The following is a 17,851-nucleotide window of genomic DNA, read 5'->3' on the forward strand; positions in this document are numbered from 1 at the left end:
GGGAAGAAAAAAGATAAAAGTGCCGGCGAAGAGAAGGACAATCTTTCATTGTTCTATCGCAAATCTTCTTTTCGCTGTGTGCTAGCCTTCTTTCCAACTTGCCATCCCTGCTTCGATCATGGGCGAGGACTCGATTTTGCCAATAAGCGAGGACAAGGAGTTGAAGGCAACGCCTTCTCGCCTGACGCAGCCGCCCTCCTCTCTCACAGTCAACAATGGGAACACAGTCACCGCTAGGGACGTTCATTTTGCCTTCAGCAATGAGACATTACGAGACGATTACCATGCCGACAACAGGGCATCCTGGTACCAGCCAGAGGTGACCTATGAAGCCCGTGTCCAGTCGGGGCAGTTCAACCATAGGGTCAGAGACCCGGGGTGGAGACGAATGGTTCAAAATTTCACACCTTCGTATGTCACCCTCTCATTCATCAGGATTCATGATGAAAATTAACGAGCCGTGATGTGAATAGGTGGTTCTCCGTGATCATGGGAACTGGCATCGTTTCGACACTCCTCAACGTTCTCCCTTACAATGGCTACTGGCTACGATGGATCTCGATTGTGATCTTCGCCCTTAACGTCTTCCTTTTCATAGCCGGTTGCATACTCAGTATAATTCGATACACCATGTATCCCAAAACGATCAGAGCCGTCATATTCCATCCGGTGCAAGCGATGTTCCTTGGCGCATTCCCGATGGGTCTCTCTACTATCGTCAACATGTTTTGTCTCGTGTGTGTGCCGGCTTGGGGGACATGGGCTGCAGAATTCGCGCTGGCGTTGTGGTCACTTGATGCTGCCATTTCGGTTCTGTGCGCTCTGTCGTTACCATTTTCGCTGTGCGTCCCCGGATCACGCTATCTCAGGAAAAGCTTGAGCTAACCCTGATGTAGCATGTTATCCAACAAGGATACACACCTTTCGACCATGACAGCCGTTTGGCTTATGCCGATTGTCACTTGTGTCGTTGCTTCTGGGACTGGCGGCATTGTCGCCCAAGTCCTTCCGGATCCGGACCAAGCGTTCGGGGTGATCGTCGCAAGTTATATCCTATGGGGAATCGGAGTTCCCCTGTCATTGATGGTGTTTGTCATCTACTTCCAACGACTCACGATCCACAAGTTGCCCCCAAAGGAGACTATTGTGAGCGTCTTCCTGCCTATGGGCCCCCTCGGATCTGGCGCTTTCTCGTAAGTCTTATGCCTGTCACCAACTTTGCAAGAATGATATAACTGATAAACTTCTGCGTCTAGGGCCTTGAAACTTGGACTTACTGCAAAAGAGACATTCGCCAAGTCTAGTTTCCTATTTGACAAGTCCATCATTCCCACTGTGTACGCAATGGGATTCATGACGGCGCTTGTTTTCTGGGCATTCGGGCTGGTATGGCTCTTCTTTGCATCCGCATCGATTCTGCGATGCAAGAAGTTCCCCTTCAACATTGGTTGGTGGGGTTTCACTTTCCCGCTGGGAGCATATGCCCTGGCTACTTGCCAGCTCGGTATGGAGATGGATTCTTCATTCTTCAAGGTCATTGGAACGGTATGTCAACAAACAACTGAACCTCATAAGAACCCCCTGGCTAACTGAAACATCTAGATACTTTCATTGTGTGTCGTCATTCTTTGGATACTTGTCTCGGTGGGCACACTGAGAGGAACAGTCTCTGGGAGACTTCTTGTCGACCCTGCTCTGGCGGAGATGAGGGATAAACAAGAAAGGAAGAGGCTTTCAGCGTATTTGGGATAGAAAAAGATTAGGTATATTTGTTTTGAATTTCTATGAGATACGATCTGGATCCTGATATGGCGTTGGCACTTAATACCGTTCTAGATTGACTTGTATAGTATAATAGATCAAATTGTCTCTACCTTGACAGTGGTCGACATCATTACTACTGTAGAGGACTGCACAATGGCTGCAGAGCGACCCGCTATGATAGATATATGTAACTTTATTGGCTGGTAATCTGGATAAGCTCTTTTGGGCTAGTGCAGATCGGGAATAGTGCCTGGTAACGGCAGGAGTAAACAGTGGGGTTGAGTAGCACAGGGGTAGCATTCAGGTACGGTGCTACTCTGTACGGAGTACACACTACGTACAGTTGTACTTGGTTTGCGCAGAAATATACTAATGAATATGTAGTCTAATGGTCTTAAGAGATTAATGTAATAAGCGCTTGAGCACACTGGCCGATCTACCAGAGCAAAGCAGTCAACGCTTCAAGTAACGCCAAGGAGGCTGGAGACTGACACCGCCTTACAGGGTTACATACTAGGCTCTCTCAGGCAAATTCAACACGCCCAGAAAGCGAGAATCCAATGCTACATAACAGGAATGGGTTTGTGCACAAATTTGCAGGTGTTAGTCATGCCAACCCGGAGATTGCGTGGACTTCTCCATCTCGGGCCAGGTGTCTTCTTACCGCATCGGGCAAATTAACGGAGAACTGAGCTCGTATTCGGAAAGCGGTCACACCTGTCTCACGTGTTGAGTGGTCCGCCACTAGCTGAATATAGAATAGCGCGACGGTGCCTCAGTGTTTCCCGCGTATGTTCTTTTTTTCTGGAGTTCTTCGACGGTGTCGCTCTCCGGACCCTGACAGCCTTTCCTGTCATTGCCTTCCCTTATTTTATATTTTGATAGCTCAACTCATTACTTCTTACTACAATTCTTCCTACTTCTTCTCTATTCTCTCTCTGTTAGACCCCTGCTCTAAGGGTGCCTTGTTGCGGCTGGACCGTGTATCCTCGTCCTGTTGCTGGCTACTGCTATTCTTGGCAGACGTGGCCGCAGCAGCATCACAGCCTTTCTCTCGCTCTTTTTCTTACAGTACATATTACTTGCATTTCCCCAGGCATTCGCAATTTACTTTTTTATCGAGCAAAACCGAATTTTCACTGTTTTCGAGTATTGCCTCTTTCTATGTTCAAGTACCGCTGCATGGATGCTACTTCGCCTTCTCCACATTCCACCACCCTTTCCCGATAACACTCGCTTCCAACAATAACCACCACTTATCTAACACTCCATTGAGGATTTATTGGGCTTCTTAAAGGTTCATATCCTTTTATATTTTTATATTTAAGAAAGGAAAAGGGGGATTAACTCAATATGGATTCAGATCGCTCACATCTGTTGGGGTCAGGGGACAACGCAGGTCCCGCGCACGACCACGATTCTGACGACGAAATGGCTACCAGTCGCCCACCCTCATACCGCCCTGTTGACGGTCATTCGCATCAACCATTACTGAAGGAGGAGCGCCACGGACGTTTATCCAATTCCAGTGGCCATGGCGACGTCGAAGGCAGGCCTATGCTGCACCATGCGTCCATTCGAACCGAAAGTCCAGGCCATGAAGCGGACATGGCTACTCGTCGGAAATACATTATCGCAGCGATATTCTTGGTCTTGAGTTTGGTTAGCTTCGTCGCGCAGACTGAGGCGGCGGTTTATATTCAGCATGATTTGAAATACGATAAGCCATACCTTATGCTGTAAGTTGGCGAGAAATCATGCCATCGGGGAGAAAGTTTATATGCTTACCAGGAATAGTTACCTTACGCATGGCTCTTGGATTGTCATATGGCCAATTCAGCTCGTCATTCTCCGATTCCAGAACCGGAAGCTCTCGTGGGATGCGTTTTGGCGACGTCATATGTACCAGATCCGGACCACAGCGAGGATGGCCGAATTTCAAGAATTACACCCTAATCCGCATTACAACCGATCCCTCATTCCCTACCTGCTCAGAACAGTGGCATTCGTCACCACTGCTCTTACCATCGCGGGCGGCTCATGGTACGTCGCAGTCAACTTGACCACGGCAAGCGATTTGACGGCGATTTACAACTGCTCTGCCTTTTTCGCATACGCCTTTTCTATCCCAATTTTGAAAGATAAATTGCGGTGGGACAAGGTTCTTTCGGTTGGAGTTGCGATTATTGGTGTCCTTATCGTTGCGTATGGCCCAGACGAACATGAGGCGAAGGATACACCGGATGGCACAGTTGGACAAGCGAAGGATGAGGCTCAGCACCGACTGTTAGGCAATATTCTCATTGGCATCGGAAGCGTGCTGTATGGTCTGTACGAAGTGCTATATAAGCGATATGCGTGTCCCCCAGAGGGCACCAATCCGGTACGCAGCATGATCTTTGCCAACACCTTTGCTAGTTTGTTTGCGAGCTTCACTGTGTTCATTCTGTGGATACCCTTGCCTATTCTGCATGTCTTGGGTTGGGAGAGGTTCGAATGGCCGACGGGCGAGGTTGGCTGGATGGTGATGATTTCTATTATTTCCAATGCTAGTAAGTTCATCTTCTCTCTTATGAGATTCGCGATGCTGACGATATGACAGCATTTTCCGGTTCCTTCTTGGTTCTCATTTCCCTCACATCGCCCGTGCTTTCTTCCGTCGCGGCTCTCCTCACTATCTTCCTTGTCGCAATTGTCGACTGGATGCGCACCGGAGAGCCTCTCTCCCTCGCTTCAATCATTGGTGGTGTTTTGATTATCGTTGCATTCTTCCTTCTCAGCTGGAGTTCATTCCGAGAGATGAGAGAGGAGCAGAAGAAGAAATCCATTGAGGATGAGATGGATTCCGATAATGACGACTAGAGGTGATAGAAGGGAATATAGACTCGACATAGACGATTTCGTGTTTCGTTTCCTTACTTTTTCTCTCATTTTTGCCTTGTCCTTTTGTGCTTTGATTTATAGCAAGGCGCAAGGCGCGGACACGTTTTGAATTGTTTTGGTGTATGGATCATTGTCAACCTGCCATACTATAAGGTTTTGCCTTTTTTTTTTTTTTTTTTTTTCCCTTCATATTTACATTCTTCCATATTCTTCATGTATATTTGGTTTACTTACTTTTCTTTTCACTGCTTTGGGAAGTTACATATTGCCGGATTTATAGAGCCTATGCTGTCTTGTTCATTGCTTTCGCTAGCAGAAGGCATCATGTGATAATACAAGATACCCAACGTCGGGATTTCAAAATATACAACAACCAGTAACCAATTAGAAATGGTCCTAAGAATCGGAGCTAGGACAACCTCTTATCTATAATTGACTGTTCATGTTCACATATAAATATCATTCGTCCATCATCCACAAGCAAAAGAGGAAAAAGCTACAAAACAAAACTCAATGGTACTACGTCTTTCTGACAACAGATATCCCATACTACTTCTCAGACTGCAACCCCGAAGACCTCTACACCTAAAAAGCCCACCGATGGACCTGGAACGAAGGGCAACAACTACGAAGCAGATACGTCTCGTTCGACTTGAATGCCCTGATCCAAGTCGCCGAGGAAGCTGCCGGAGATGATGCAGTTTGCGTCAACATCACCAAGTCACCGGAGGAGAACTTTAATAAGGTATTTCTTGTTACTATGAGAGATGGGAAAGAGGTCATTGTTAAGATTCCGAATCCGAATGCGGGATTGGGCGGTTATGGGACTGCGTCGGAGGTGGTGACGATGAAGTATGCAAGAGAGAATCTTGATCTCCTTGTTCCCAGAGTCCTCAGTTATTGTTCCCGGGTTGACCGGAGTAAATTGGGCGCTGAGTATATTGTTATGGAGAAGGTGAGAGGCGTTGAACTTGGGCGTGTGTGTGGGAGGGTCTTAAGGGTGGGGAGAAGTTGTCTGTTGTGAGGCATGTAGCTTCTAAGCTTGCAAGGACGAGTTTTCCGCTTTATGGTTCACTATACCTGCATGAAGATGTTGGAGGACGAGAGCATCAGGATCGATGATACCTTCGCCATTGGACCGACGACAGGGAGATCCTGGTTTGATGATAGGAGATGCGAAGTCGATGTCCATAGGGGTCCTTATCGCCGCCCCATTCAAGATTTCATGCCTTTTGTGACGGCTATGTGATGACTTAACGCAGTATCAACGGCTCAACACTGCGTCAAAGACCGACACAGACAAACGACATCAATACGCCAGACGAGACGTTAACGACGTCAAGTAAACGCCTATAAAGCCCCTCCTTTCCCTAGATAGATTTTCTCTTCTCTTTCCTCCCCAGATTCGATATTCTCGTCGATGGCTACAATAGTTTAGATAGGAACATTGATTCAATATTATCTACTATTCCGAGCCCGTGACACCTTTGGCAGATTCATGGAGCCCCCCCTTCCCCTGCGGAGGTCACGACGGAACTAATGAAGGAGCTAAAAAGCATTCATGAAATGGTTGAGTACATTTATGAAGCTTTGGTTCCATCAGGACAGGCACTGTCGGAAAACAACGCACAGTTCCAGGATTTGTGCATCACGTTTGACACACTCGTTAAAGCAGTTGAGGACCTTCTCAAGAATACGGATTTATCAAGAGAATTGTAAATTGTAGAAATTCGATGCGAATTATCTAAGTAGGCTCTCTATTTCATTTTAGGTATGCAGCATAACTAACATCTCTTCAAGACTCCCCGTTCATCAGGTACCTGAAAAAGATAATCTCGCTGCCCTGCTCCGTCGAGAAGTTGGAGCGATTTGCAGCAGCACCTCGCAGCTGCAATGCATTACTCCCGAGTGATCAAAGACCCGGAACCGATGATCACTTCCAAGGCAGGCATGAGATTCTGGCCTCAATTCACTGTGAATGCGCAGTGGTACTACATTTCCTGCAACCAACACTTAGAGGCCCACTTCCTCTACCATACATCGGCGTGTCGAAGTTATTGTGTTTTGCGTGCTGGGAATTCCTAGCCTGTTTGCGAGAGTTGACTGGTGTTTACTTCACCACTAGAGGAACTCACGGCAAGACATACTTCCCTTGGAAATATCCGGATGTCGAACTGAGCGACTCTACATGTCGAAATGTTGCACCGCAGATATACCAATATTTCTTTGCAAGAATGGCAGAAAGATATACGACATGTATAGATGCACGGCAGAAAGTCACGGCCTCCAAGAAGGACAAGCACAAATCCCAGGCTTTTCTTGGTGAAGATAACAGAGAACGCGGATCCCAGTTTTCTGGCACCCTCAAAAGAATGAGGGTCGGTCCACGTACAAGTTGAGCTGTTATGGGATGAAGAATAGTTTCTTCTACGTCTATACGGTTTAAGCTTCGTTTAAGAATCAAACTATCTATTGACTAGCCGGATATCGCTCAAACACGTTCGATCCAAGTTGTCCCGCACTAATCGACCGACATATCTCATGATACCGTCTGCAGGAAAACCCGACAAGCGCTGTGTTCCAGCATTTGTGGTGATGGAGCGCATGAAAACTTAAATAAATCGAGACCGGAGGACGGTACCAAGACAGAACGCCATCTCAGTGATACTTGAACCGCAAGGCTTAATGTAACGTTTTCTCCTTTCCATTGCAGCGAAGGCTAGAGTCGAAAGGAAGCGAGCTCGGCTGAACTAGAAACATAGGCTAAGGCAGGCTGCTAATGTGGCCTATAAAAAACAACTCTACGTATTCGACAGAGACAGACAAGGTCTTTGAATTGTTAGCATACTAACTATGATGACAGTCAGTCTCAAACTTGAGAACTATGTGACCCCCCAATAAGCTCATCAATACATTATGATATCGGGATCATATGACGAGGAAGGCTGGAACCGTCGAAATCGCCCTTACCATCTCATTGCACTAGGAACCCCCCAAGTTTATTGTCAAGAAATGGGTGCTTGGGGCTTAGACTTTCACACCTCGAACGAGAACCAATTCTCTCATCGCCACCTGTGTAAAAGAAATTACCGGGGGCTTGCTGAAGAGAGCCAACACATTCTTTTGCCTCACTAACTTGGTTGCCCTAACTACTAATTAGAAGTGGGTATGAGCAGTGAATCATGTGCATTGTTGGTTCTGCTAGTCCAAGTGGTCATCATACTACCTACGAGTCCGCTAATCACATGAAACGTTGGAAGATTATGGCAGAGGTAACGAACAGGTTTAACGGCTTCAACAAGCGGCTGTTAACAAGGAGAGGATCAGGGCGGCTCTTATTTTGATAAGGGCTAATAAAATAGAAGGTCCTGTTCCACACTTGAGACACTGGTCTGGGAAGTCCTCTGTCTCTCCTCTGCTCTCACAATTGCCCCGAGCATCATTGCAGATTGGTTGCGGTCATTCGACTTTTGACGTCCATCGTGGATCTCCATCATGCAAAAAATCAAACAAGTGCCAGGAAGTATGCACCAAAAACAGAAAAGGAATCATCCTTAAGCACCCCTTTATAGCCTACAATCATTACTCTCTCATAATCAGGGTTTACGACGGCCCTAATGAGGACAAACAGGGTGCTTACGCCTTGTATTCTCGCTTCGAAAGATGACGATACCTCAAGGAAATCAAGCCGGCATTTCCAAACATGCGTGCACTCCCACCAATGCTTGTGCGGTCGATTCTCGGAGACTCGAACTACCGATACGAGAAGTCTTCTTGTTTTTGAGATGACTTCTTGCCCTGACTTTCGTTATCTCTTTCGAATCCTAGCCCAATCTGCAAAATGAACAGCATCCAGAGAAGACATCCATTTGTCATAGTGGCCTATATATTTGACGTTTGGTAACCTCGACAGCGAGATGCGGTGCAAACAGCCACAGGCCGATTAACCAAGTTGGAATTCAAGTACCCAGATAAGCCGGGCATGCAAATCATGCGCGAAGGGTTTCCAAGTATGGCACTTACAGGTCTGACGCTGATTAAAAGTGAAGAGGATCTTATCACTCTATTATCATTTAGTTCTGGTTCCTTTCTGGAGTCCGACGGATATTGCTCCGTCAACAACTCCAGATGCTACGCAAGGCGGTGCATCTGAAATAAATCCACCCAGAACAGATGGCTTCAACAAAGCCCCATACGACAAAGGTTGGGAATGTGATGAATCCCCATTCAGGTCTGTGGCAAAGGCAGAGGGCAAATCAACCCATGTGTGAAACAACCTCTTTCTTGAGCCTCGTGCCCAATCGCCTTGCAAAATATCTAATACTATGGTACTTTAGAGTACGTCAGACAGACTATGCTTAGTATGAAGAGCGCGGGGAAGGAGGGATGGGAATATTCTCATTCGAAATGCAAATACGAAACGCAACACATACAACTTCAGTTGGGGCATAAAAGACAAGCATGAAGCCAGTACCAGAGAAACTTTTCTTTGCAAACGTCTTACAACACGTCTTATGGTGGAGCTGACAGCAATGTTGGCCACAAAGGCAATGCTTCATTTCTCCATCCAAATGATACCCAGCTACCGCAAATGTGAGAAACAGGCTCCAGTGAATTATGAATACCTGCTATGCTTCATCTCTAGAGCTGATAACCGAGGGTCTACCGAGATACATAGGTGTCTCCAAGCTATCTTGCATATCATGGAGTCCTTGTCAGATTAGCTGCTGCAAACAGTAATCAATACTCTCTAGGTTTCCAGTTCACCGTACTTGAAATATCAGAAGAGTGTTGAAGGAACGACCATGACTCAAAAGGACTGACAACTTGGCTCTTAATAGGGTGTGAGCCCATGACGGTTGGCTTTTACATCTTGTACGCGTTGCCATTTTGAATTGATAATATCTGCCTTCTCACCATTATTGCATGCGACCTGATCTACCAAACCGTGGCACATTGCCAACACGAAAGTATGTTGAAGAGCTATCTAATAATAGCGAAACAGGCATCCCAAGATGGAGCTTGTGTACCAAATACGATGACCAAAAAACACATCGTCGGAAAGATGATTTTCTTCTGCCTGGACACTTTCTTTGAGCCTTTACTGCCATGGTTATAACCAGTCCTTGCTTCATCAACACCCACGAACAAGCTTGCAGCAGGCTGCGTGTTGTCGCTCCGAGTCACACCATGCCTACAAAAGATCATCTTCGAAAAGCGATCCCCTCAGAGTGCCTCGTTAAACGTATGACAAACCGAAACATGTGATTATTTGATAATAGGGAGCATCTAGAAGCTTTCCTCAAGAACGCGCCTAACCCGGCCATTCATACATCATATCTAACTCCCGATACTGACGTTGCAATTACCCAATCCTCCGATATAATCAAAGGTGATTATGCCAAATTGGAAGAGAGCATTTAAAGCTCGGCGCGGCATGAAGCGTATTGCAGCAGAACATGTTACCACTGTACCAAGTCGCCACCATCCCCATTCTAGGGCTCAGATAACTGCCTTATGGTCTGGATGGCCCAGCTCAGAGTTCGCTTCTTCAACAATTGCCCTTTCGTCTGGGCGGACAAATAAAGGGCTAGGATGGACCTCATTGAAGAAGAACACGCAAACGTACGCACCGGGAGTTATCTCAAAAACCAGCCATCAAACCTTCACGCAAAAAAGCTGAGGGTCTCCAGCTCACGCTGGGATACAAAATATCTGAAAACAATGTTCACTGCGCATTGCTTGACTCGATAATCTCGCTGTAGAGCGCTTTTCCATCTCTACGCGCCACGTACTCAATGATGACCATGAGGCTGAGTTAGAAACCCAACCTTGTCTGCCCTTGCTAGGTTTGAAGACTGTATCTGTTTCGTGAAACACTCTCGGATTTCCCAGCAGTACAAAGAAATTCCGGTTTCCCGTTCATCTGGAGACTGGTCAGATATCTGAAAACAGGGGAGAACATTTTCCAAGCACCTAATTTCGTCACTAGACAGTCCTATTGTGTTCTACCTATCGTAGAGAGAACCCTTCTACTATACAAGCATTACACTCCAATATTCGACGAAATATTGGTGAGCATATTCGTGACGCAAGTTACTACAAGCGCCAAGCACTCTAGGGTATATCACGAGGCACCCGGGGTGCCCTATACATGGACGAAGTCCAATCAATCGTATACCACAACGCAACAACCACCTAATTATACGTTTCCCGCGACATTTTACGACGAACTGTTAATATACCGATAGCACCGCGCGCTTTGAATTCGACAGCTCTCAGAAAAGCAAGGAGAAGTTAGTCGGAATTGCTGACAACGGAGCCAATCCTCCTGCTGCCTTTTGAAATCCGTACGCGACTCGCCCTCTTAGACTCTCTTTGTCAGGGGAGAGGGCAAACCGAGTGAACAAACCTTCCTTTTCTTCTATTAATGGCTGACAAGATTGATGGCTCATGGAAGTTTGTCTGAAATGGACACTGAAAGATAACAATTCATGGGAGCTAGCATTGCATATCGGCACTTAAAGCAACGGTTTACTGTTTAATTAGCTGCTATTATGTGGGGCTTTCTTATGAGCAAAATCGAACAGCATGTCTTACAGACACTCAGCCATTTGTCCTTCTAAAATTCAAGACTGGAGTTTATGACACTCAGAAAAGACCAAGATAGTTCAAGGGGCTGTATAAATACTAGCGTATAACTTCGCTGAAATGTTCTATACGAAACTAACTACACGATTGACAAGAAATAGAAGCAAGGAATATAATCCTTAGAGCCTTATGTGACATCAACCAAGTCAAACGCTTGCTGAAGAGAAGAAAGAATCAAGGGACCTAAGGTAACGTAGATAGATATATCGACAGGAAGGCGAATGAGTAGAGAAAAAAGGAGATACAAAGCAAGAAAATGAAATTATCTGGGACCGAGCTTCTCCAGAGCCCGAGCACCCTGCTCCTCCCATTCTGCCTTGGTCACCCACATGTCCTCCTTGTCGGCGATCAGGTTGGCCAGAACAGCACCACCCAAGAAGACCATGTGTCTCCGTCGAGGAGGATCTTCGATGCGGACCTTGAATTTCTGTAGTTTTCGTTAGTTCTTGCCTTTCTCGAACATGGAGCGAAGTACATACGTTCAGTCTCTCCGGGTCCCCTTGCAACACCCGCGTAAGCCACAGCTGCTTGACTTCCTTCTCCAACCGCGATGGCAGACCCGGGTACATGCTGCTACCACCACTGAGCACAACTGCCCTGTACAGACTGGAACGCACATCCACATCAGCACCCTGGATGGTGTTGAAGAGCATCTCTGCAATTCCGGGTTGGTCGACGTCGACCAGGTGAGGCTGGAAGAGACATTCGGGGGCCTCGAAGCGCTCGCTTCCTACCCGAATGACTCGACCGTCGGGAAGGGTGTACGACTCGACCAGGACGGTGGTATCTTCGGAGAGTTGCTTGTCCAGCTCCAGGTCGTAAGAAACGTAGCAAAGCTTCTCCTTGATCTGGCGCACCGTCTCGAAATCTGCCGTACGGTTCAGGGCGTATCCACGGCGGAGAAGGAGGGCGATTAGGTTCCGGGTAACGTCGCGACCAGCAACATCCAAACGGCGGATATGGTGGTTCAAGACTGTGGATTCGTAAACGGGGATAATGTGGGTGACACCATCACCGGAATCAACGACCACACCACTGCTAAGACCTGTAGAAACTTAGTTTCTTCCTTCCAGGCACATGAAGAGCAGAACGGCCTACCCTGAGCGTACAGTGCCAGCACCGCTTGAATCGCCACGTAAACACCCCCGAAATTGTATCCCTCCAGCATGGTCTCGGCCATCCGTTCTCGGTTCTTCAGGGGGTTCATAGGAGGTTCGGTAAGGAGGATCTTGCGACCCGTGGGATCGATGTTCATCTTATCGTAGAAGGTGTAGTTCCATAGGTGTTGCATGTCATCCCATTTCTTGACGATACCATTTTCCATCTATTGAATTCCGCAAAATGATTCGCGATGCGACCAGATTAACACAACTGACAAGACACCGTTGGGGGAAGCAAGCGGGGCAGGGCAAACGAGACGCAACGGACGCGCAGGGGACCAAGACGTACAGGATAGCTGATTTGAAGCATGGATCTGGCGGCGGCAGCTTCATCTCCGCACATAATATCCTTGACGATGATGTCGCCAGCCTGTTCCTCCGTCCGGAGTATGGGCCGCCCCACTATCGAGGGGAACTGATGCTCTGGGAAGTTCTATAGGAGACGAGGTCAGAATGGAATACTGTAACCGAGAAGGATTGAGTGTACCTGTGCAGCATATCCGACCTTGAGGAAACCAGTTCCTCCGTCGAGGACTGGGGAGCTAGTTAGCTATGCTCGGGGATGTGATGCGGTGACGGAGAGGTAGAGGAGCTCACCAATGGGCATTTCCGCCATGATTGCGAGTCGTTCAGGTACAATTTAACTAAGGACGGACGGGTATAAAAGAGCAGAAGGGAGTTCAAAAAGAAAGGAGATGATAGAAGAATGACAGAAACCTGGGGAGGAAGAGAAGCAGGAGAGTCGAGGACACGGTCGATATGGGGAACTCCGGCGGTGGTCAGGTGCGGGTCTTGGCAGGAGTTTTAAATGGCTGTCAGTTCTCTCTTTCGTCGACAACAGAGACAACAGAGACAACGACTTGCTGATGTTCCCTTGATTAGATTCAATTGCTTGGTACCAGCACAATGCTGGAGAAAGTGCCATCTATTTATTATTGTGCTGTATACTGACGAAATTAGAGCCTAATGGCTACTACAAGATCTCCATGCAACGCCAACGTTCAACCAAGAGCTTAGTTAATAGCACTATATACATTTGCTTGTCAAGTGCGCTTTGATAATACAAGATCAAATAGCAGAATGCATACTGCATAGATTATACAAATGCAACCAGCTTGGACCAAGACATCAAAACCAACGGCATGGATTGGTGGCCTGAGGCTTCAACCGTTTCAACGGCTAAAGAGTACAGCAGTTGCATTTCAGGAATGATGTAATTTATCACCAGTTGAGAAATTAATTGCTTAAATTCAATGGTCTGCAGAAAGCGGAAAGAAAGAATTGTCAATCCGTAGGCACAAGGATAGTGATAGCACGCATAGTATGGCATTGTCAAAATGAACAAACACATTAAACGAGTCCCCTCTCTACTCCGCATATACTCTAGGAACAAGAATTAGATATTGCCCACGGCATCCATAGGTATACGGAGCATAGCTTCAAGATAGTTAAAGCACCTTTCGGCCGACATCGGGACGATTCGGTTATCAATTTTTATCTCGTCCATCAACGTCCTGCCATTCCACCAAAACGCCCTTCCCAAGTAGTCCAGACATAACCACACGAAATGACACGAATCGGCTGGGTAAGCCAAACACCCCCTCCCACACAAGAATGAACGCAGCTAACAACCCCAGTATGGCCTCGGCTCCATGGGCCTAGCAATGGCCACCAACCTCCAACGCCATCTCGTCACCAAAAAAGCCCCCGGAATGATCTATTCCAACCGCACAATGGCACGCGGCAACCCCCTGCAAGCACTAGGCGGCACCTCCGAGACCAGCTTCGAGAAAGTCATCGGACAGTGCGGGATCATCTTCACCATGATCTCGAACGACGCCGTGCTGTCCAATCTTGTCTCCACCGCTGTTAACTCCGGGCAGTCCCTCCGCGACAAGATCTTCGTTGACTGCTCCACTGTTCACCCGCAGACCGTGGGATTGACTGTCTCAAAGTTGAGGGAGAAGCAGGCGGCGTTTTTGTCGGCTCCGGTGTTTGGGGGGAATCCGATTGCTGTGGATGGGAAGTTGGTTTTTGCGATCGGGGGGCCGAAGGATGCTGTTGGGGTGGTGAAGCCGTTGATTCAGGATGTTATGGGGAGAAGGGTTATTGAGTGTGGGGAGGATGCTACTAAGGCTTCGTTGTTGAAGATTGCAGGGTGAGTGTCTTAATTTTTGCTGTGTGCATGTGATTGAAGGAAGGGGGTTGCTAATGGAGTAGAAACATCATCACCGTCAACATGATGGAAGCCGTTGGTGAATCCCAAGTCTTCGCTGAACGCACCGGCCTCGGAACGGGTCCTATGGAGGAACTCATCGGAGAGGCTTTTGGTCCAGTTGCCGGTGGTTACTCCAAGAGGTATTCATCCAACCATCCACACCTTCCCAAGCAACACAACTGACCAAAACAGATTGACAACCGGCGCCTACGCACCCCCTCTTGACTCCCGTCCCGGTTTCGGCGTGTCTTTATCCATCAAAGACGCAAACCACGCCTTGACCATGGCCAAGGATCATAACGTCGAACTGCCTGCTCTGGAACTTGCCCAGGAGAACATGGAGGCTGCGAGAGAGTACGGCGGCGAGAGTCTGGATAGCAGCTCCATGTATGGTGTCCTGCGTCAGAAGGCGGGAATGGAGTTCTGGAATGAAAAGAGTAGAAAGGGAGGGTCTTAGATTAACTTTTGTATAGATGTGTATATAGAGTGTGTTCTTCTCTGTACATACAGAAAAAACAGATCCCCAGCTCAGTAATCAAATTATAACCCAAAATTAACAAAATGCCAACCCTGCTCTATGCGCCAAATTATTCACAAAACAGATGATGAAAATTACACTCGTAGTAAATCGGCCCCCAAAGCGCCTGTTCAGACGCCATATAAACATAGCCCTCCTTTTGCCTTCCGAACACACCCACCCAATATATATATATCAAAAAAGAAAGAAAGAAAAAAAAAAAAAAAAAAGGAAAAGAGAAAAGATCACGGCGTCTGCCACGGAACCTTGATCTTAGTCATCTCAACCATCTCCGGATACGCCTCCGCAAAAGCAGGCCCCAGAGACCAATTCTCCAGATTGCGGAAGTGCCTCTCAAACACCGGGTTAACGAGCAGCTCATCGCATTCATTAGTCGACAGTAAACAGTCTGTAGCTTCGTACGGCCAATTCACCGATAATGTCTCCGTGAACGGCACGAACCAGTTCTCGAACACATATCCCTGGTGTCTCATCACGAGACGGTCCCGCATCCGCGGCCACGGTAGGTAGTCTATCCAGGGAGGGTGCGGTGTGAGAAGCTGCGAGGGTCGAGGCGTCAGCCAGTCGGGCATTCGATCGTAGTTCTCTGCCGTTGGGTAGATTTGCCACCGCATCAGGAGGAACATCAGATACAGGACAGCGACTTGCTCCGGGAGCGAGGCGATATTAGGAAACGTCCGTAGAATATCGGTGAAGACTTTCGAAACTGGGTGCGAGTACATGCTCTTCTCCGGATTCAGAAGCGAGGACACGCTCGGGTATGGAGGCCCGACTAGATTCTGCTTCGGTACCCCCTGGGCCGCCTCATGCTGTCGGGTGTGAAGGAAATCCAGCAAGACGGCATCTAGCGTACAGGTAGGCGCGGAATTTCTGACCAATGTCAAGTAGGCAGGAGGAGGTCGGTCAGTCACAGCGGGATTGACTGGTGGCGTGTAGATTGGAAGTTGATCCACTTGCGTAGCCTGTCTGAGATTGTCCACCTTCGAGACTGTCTTCGAGGGTTCGAGCAAGAAGTTGAATCCCAGTCGCTCATCGGTGCTAAAATCAAGTCCGTGCGTCAAATTATGTCGTTGGTAATCTAGAGCAACGCGAAACGAAGCGCTCCCGTCAACGCTGCTCATGCGAGCACCGCCCAGCGTGGGCGCTGAGTGTGTTGGCGACGGTGTTCCTAAGCTTGCAAGCGATTCTGGATACGATTGATCTGCTGTTGCTGACTTCTGGCTGTTGGGAGTGGATCGATTATTGTCAAGGGGCGGCGATGGGTTCGACGGAGGCGGGACGAGTTGGGTTTGAGCATTGGGAGCAGCTGTTGGACCGTCTAAGACAGTTAGTTAGGATCAAGACGACTAATGTCAATAAACATGTCTCTCTCAAGACAAGAGAATTAAAAAAAATAAAAATAAAAATAAAAAATAAAATAAAAATAACAAGGGTCGTGCTCACTCGATGTAGGTTCCCGTTTCCCCAGCGGCTGGATAATATCCATCACAGCCTGTAACCTCTGCCTTAACTCTTTATTTTCTTCTTGTATTGCCTCATACCTCTTCACCGCAGCCTGCAAATCCAAGATCGGCTTCTGCGACGACAAATCGCGCACCTGCTGCTCCAGAGCATCAATATGGGTCTTGGTCCGTTCCCTAATGGCCCGCTGCGCCTGCCGGTCATTGGCACGCTTCTTCGCCAACTGATCGGGCGTGAGGTTCGCCACGCCGCGAGCAGAGATACTGTTCAGCTTGCGCTTGCGCCCAGCTGTCGATATACCTTTTCTGCTGTCATCGTCTGCTTGGGGGGTCTCTGCTTCGGCGGACTCGGGTCGGGACGGAGCTGGGGAGTCTTCGAGTTTCACGGAGTCTGCGCGGGCTAGCGCTGGAGGCGCTGTTGACTGGGGTCGACTCGCGTCATTGATTAGAGGTTCCGGAATTGCTGTGGACAATGAAGACTTGTTTAGGGTAGATGCTAGAGCCGCCTCTTTAGGTCCGGGGGAAGCCATGACCTCACTGTGCGCACAATCGATAAGAAACGGCCATCTAACGAGAGACGAAAAGGGGGAGAATAAATTGAAGGATATATCAGCACTTGACAACCTGGGTAATTAGAGAAAGAGAAAAGGGGACTTGGCCTGTGATGATGATGCAAAGAGCCAGACGGTTCTGTCCAGAGTATGCGATACGAGCTGGAACCCACCGAACCAACAGGAGTGGGACCCGTCGCAATGCAACAGCACGATCTTAGATTTACTAGATGAACACTAGAGATATGTTCAATTTGTGCAGAAATCGCGTAGAAAAGAAACCCTTTTTATATTCTTCTTTTCCTTTATATCCCCAGGAAATGTGAATCAATAAAACGCCCATGAATTGCTGCACGAGTCAGGCCCACTGATCCAAAATGAAATTCAATATACATTGACTTGATCAAGCATCCCAGGACCGACCGGGAATATATGGTATCAAGCAGAGCCACCAGGAAAAAGAAAAGAGAAAAGAAAGCCGATACTTGCTCGTCTATGTGCGCAGTATAAAGTGTGCATGTACAGAATGAAGAAGAGATGCCTGCTCGCCTGGAAGGTAACAAAATGATGCCAATCGCCAGCCCAAATATACAGAAAATAAACAATAGTAAAGAGAACATATACTA

At 47.7% G+C, this 17,851-nt stretch overlaps 6 protein-coding genes across 6 annotated transcripts; 4 read left to right on the forward strand and 2 right to left on the reverse strand.

The window, feature by feature from the left end:
• Positions 1-25: 25 nt before the first annotated feature.
• Positions 26-1,880, forward strand: ASPGLDRAFT_798288 (TDT family transporter). Its single transcript, XM_022550036.1, has 5 exons — positions 26-411; positions 474-842; positions 897-1,193; positions 1,257-1,545; positions 1,603-1,880. Exons 1-5 carry the CDS (start codon positions 119-121, stop codon positions 1,750-1,752), a joined length of 1,398 nt encoding a protein of 465 aa, XP_022397585.1. The 5' UTR covers positions 26-118; the 3' UTR covers positions 1,753-1,880.
• A 1,315-nt stretch (positions 1,881-3,195) lies between these two features.
• Positions 3,196-4,626, forward strand: ASPGLDRAFT_68990 (DMT family transporter; the record flags this gene model as incomplete). The annotated part of the gene is made up of 3 exons (XM_022549317.1): positions 3,196-3,503; positions 3,562-4,316; positions 4,367-4,626. The coding sequence occupies 3 exons, from the start codon at positions 3,196-3,198 to the stop codon at positions 4,624-4,626; spliced, it is 1,323 nt and encodes a 440-aa protein (XP_022397586.1).
• Positions 4,627-5,239: 613 nt separating this feature from the next.
• ASPGLDRAFT_133742 (uncharacterized protein) lies at positions 5,240-5,671 on the forward strand (the record flags this gene model as incomplete). Its single annotated transcript, XM_022541236.1, has 1 exon — positions 5,240-5,671. A coding segment is annotated over one exon (432 nt), but the record flags the coding sequence as incomplete, so codon positions are not given.
• Positions 5,672-11,529: 5,858 nt separating this feature from the next.
• On the reverse strand, positions 11,530-13,166 carry ASPGLDRAFT_50862 (actin-related protein 2). The gene is made up of 6 exons (XM_022547398.1): positions 13,056-13,166; positions 12,946-12,992; positions 12,748-12,891; positions 12,397-12,622; positions 11,778-12,343; positions 11,530-11,725 (listed from the first exon to the last, which is right to left on the reverse strand). The coding sequence occupies exons 1-6, from the start codon at positions 13,072-13,074 to the stop codon at positions 11,561-11,563; spliced, it is 1,167 nt and encodes a 388-aa protein (XP_022397588.1). The 5' UTR covers positions 13,075-13,166; the 3' UTR covers positions 11,530-11,560.
• A 673-nt stretch (positions 13,167-13,839) lies between these two features.
• ASPGLDRAFT_50863 (NAD(P)-dependent oxidoreductase) lies at positions 13,840-15,402 on the forward strand. The gene is made up of 4 exons (XM_022547399.1): positions 13,840-14,043; positions 14,096-14,616; positions 14,679-14,816; positions 14,869-15,402. Exons 1-4 carry the CDS (start codon positions 14,026-14,028, stop codon positions 15,131-15,133), a joined length of 942 nt encoding a protein of 313 aa, XP_022397589.1. The 5' UTR covers positions 13,840-14,025; the 3' UTR covers positions 15,134-15,402.
• Positions 15,403-15,438: 36 nt separating this feature from the next.
• Positions 15,439-17,204, reverse strand: ASPGLDRAFT_38507 (bZIP transcription factor; the record flags this gene model as incomplete). Its single annotated transcript, XM_022544953.1, has 2 exons — positions 15,439-16,532; positions 16,658-17,204. The coding sequence occupies 2 exons, from the start codon at positions 17,202-17,204 to the stop codon at positions 15,439-15,441; spliced, it is 1,641 nt and encodes a 546-aa protein (XP_022397590.1).
• Between the last annotated feature and the right edge of the window lie 647 nt (positions 17,205-17,851).

This window comes from Aspergillus glaucus (assembly GCF_001890805.1).
Source record: "Aspergillus glaucus CBS 516.65 unplaced genomic scaffold ASPGLscaffold_21, whole genome shotgun sequence".
NCBI classification, from domain to species: Eukaryota; Fungi; Ascomycota; class Eurotiomycetes; order Eurotiales; family Aspergillaceae; genus Aspergillus; species Aspergillus glaucus.

Excerpts from the sequence above, each read along its gene's own strand:
- ASPGLDRAFT_798288 (XM_022550036.1), top strand. The coding sequence starts at position 119 with ATGGGCGAGGACTCGATTTTGCCAATAAGCGAGGACAAGGAGTTGAAG. Across the intron at positions 843-896 it reads CTGTCGTTACCATTTTCGCT|CATGTTATCCAACAAGGATA; the intron begins GTGCGTCCCCGG and ends ACCCTGATGTAG. Across the intron at positions 1,194-1,256 it reads CTCGGATCTGGCGCTTTCTC|GGCCTTGAAACTTGGACTTA; the intron begins GTAAGTCTTATG and ends TTCTGCGTCTAG.
- ASPGLDRAFT_50862 (XM_022547398.1), bottom strand. Across the intron at positions 12,623-12,747 it reads TGCTTCAAATCAGCTATCCT|ATGGAAAATGGTATCGTCAA; the intron begins GTACGTCTTGGT and ends GGAATTCAATAG. Across the intron at positions 11,726-11,777 it reads GGGACCCGGAGAGACTGAAC|AAATTCAAGGTCCGCATCGA; the intron begins GTATGTACTTCG and ends CGAAAACTACAG.
- ASPGLDRAFT_50863 (XM_022547399.1), top strand. Across the intron at positions 14,617-14,678 it reads TCGTTGTTGAAGATTGCAGG|AAACATCATCACCGTCAACA; the intron begins GTGAGTGTCTTA and ends CTAATGGAGTAG. Across the intron at positions 14,817-14,868 it reads GCCGGTGGTTACTCCAAGAG|ATTGACAACCGGCGCCTACG; the intron begins GTATTCATCCAA and ends TGACCAAAACAG.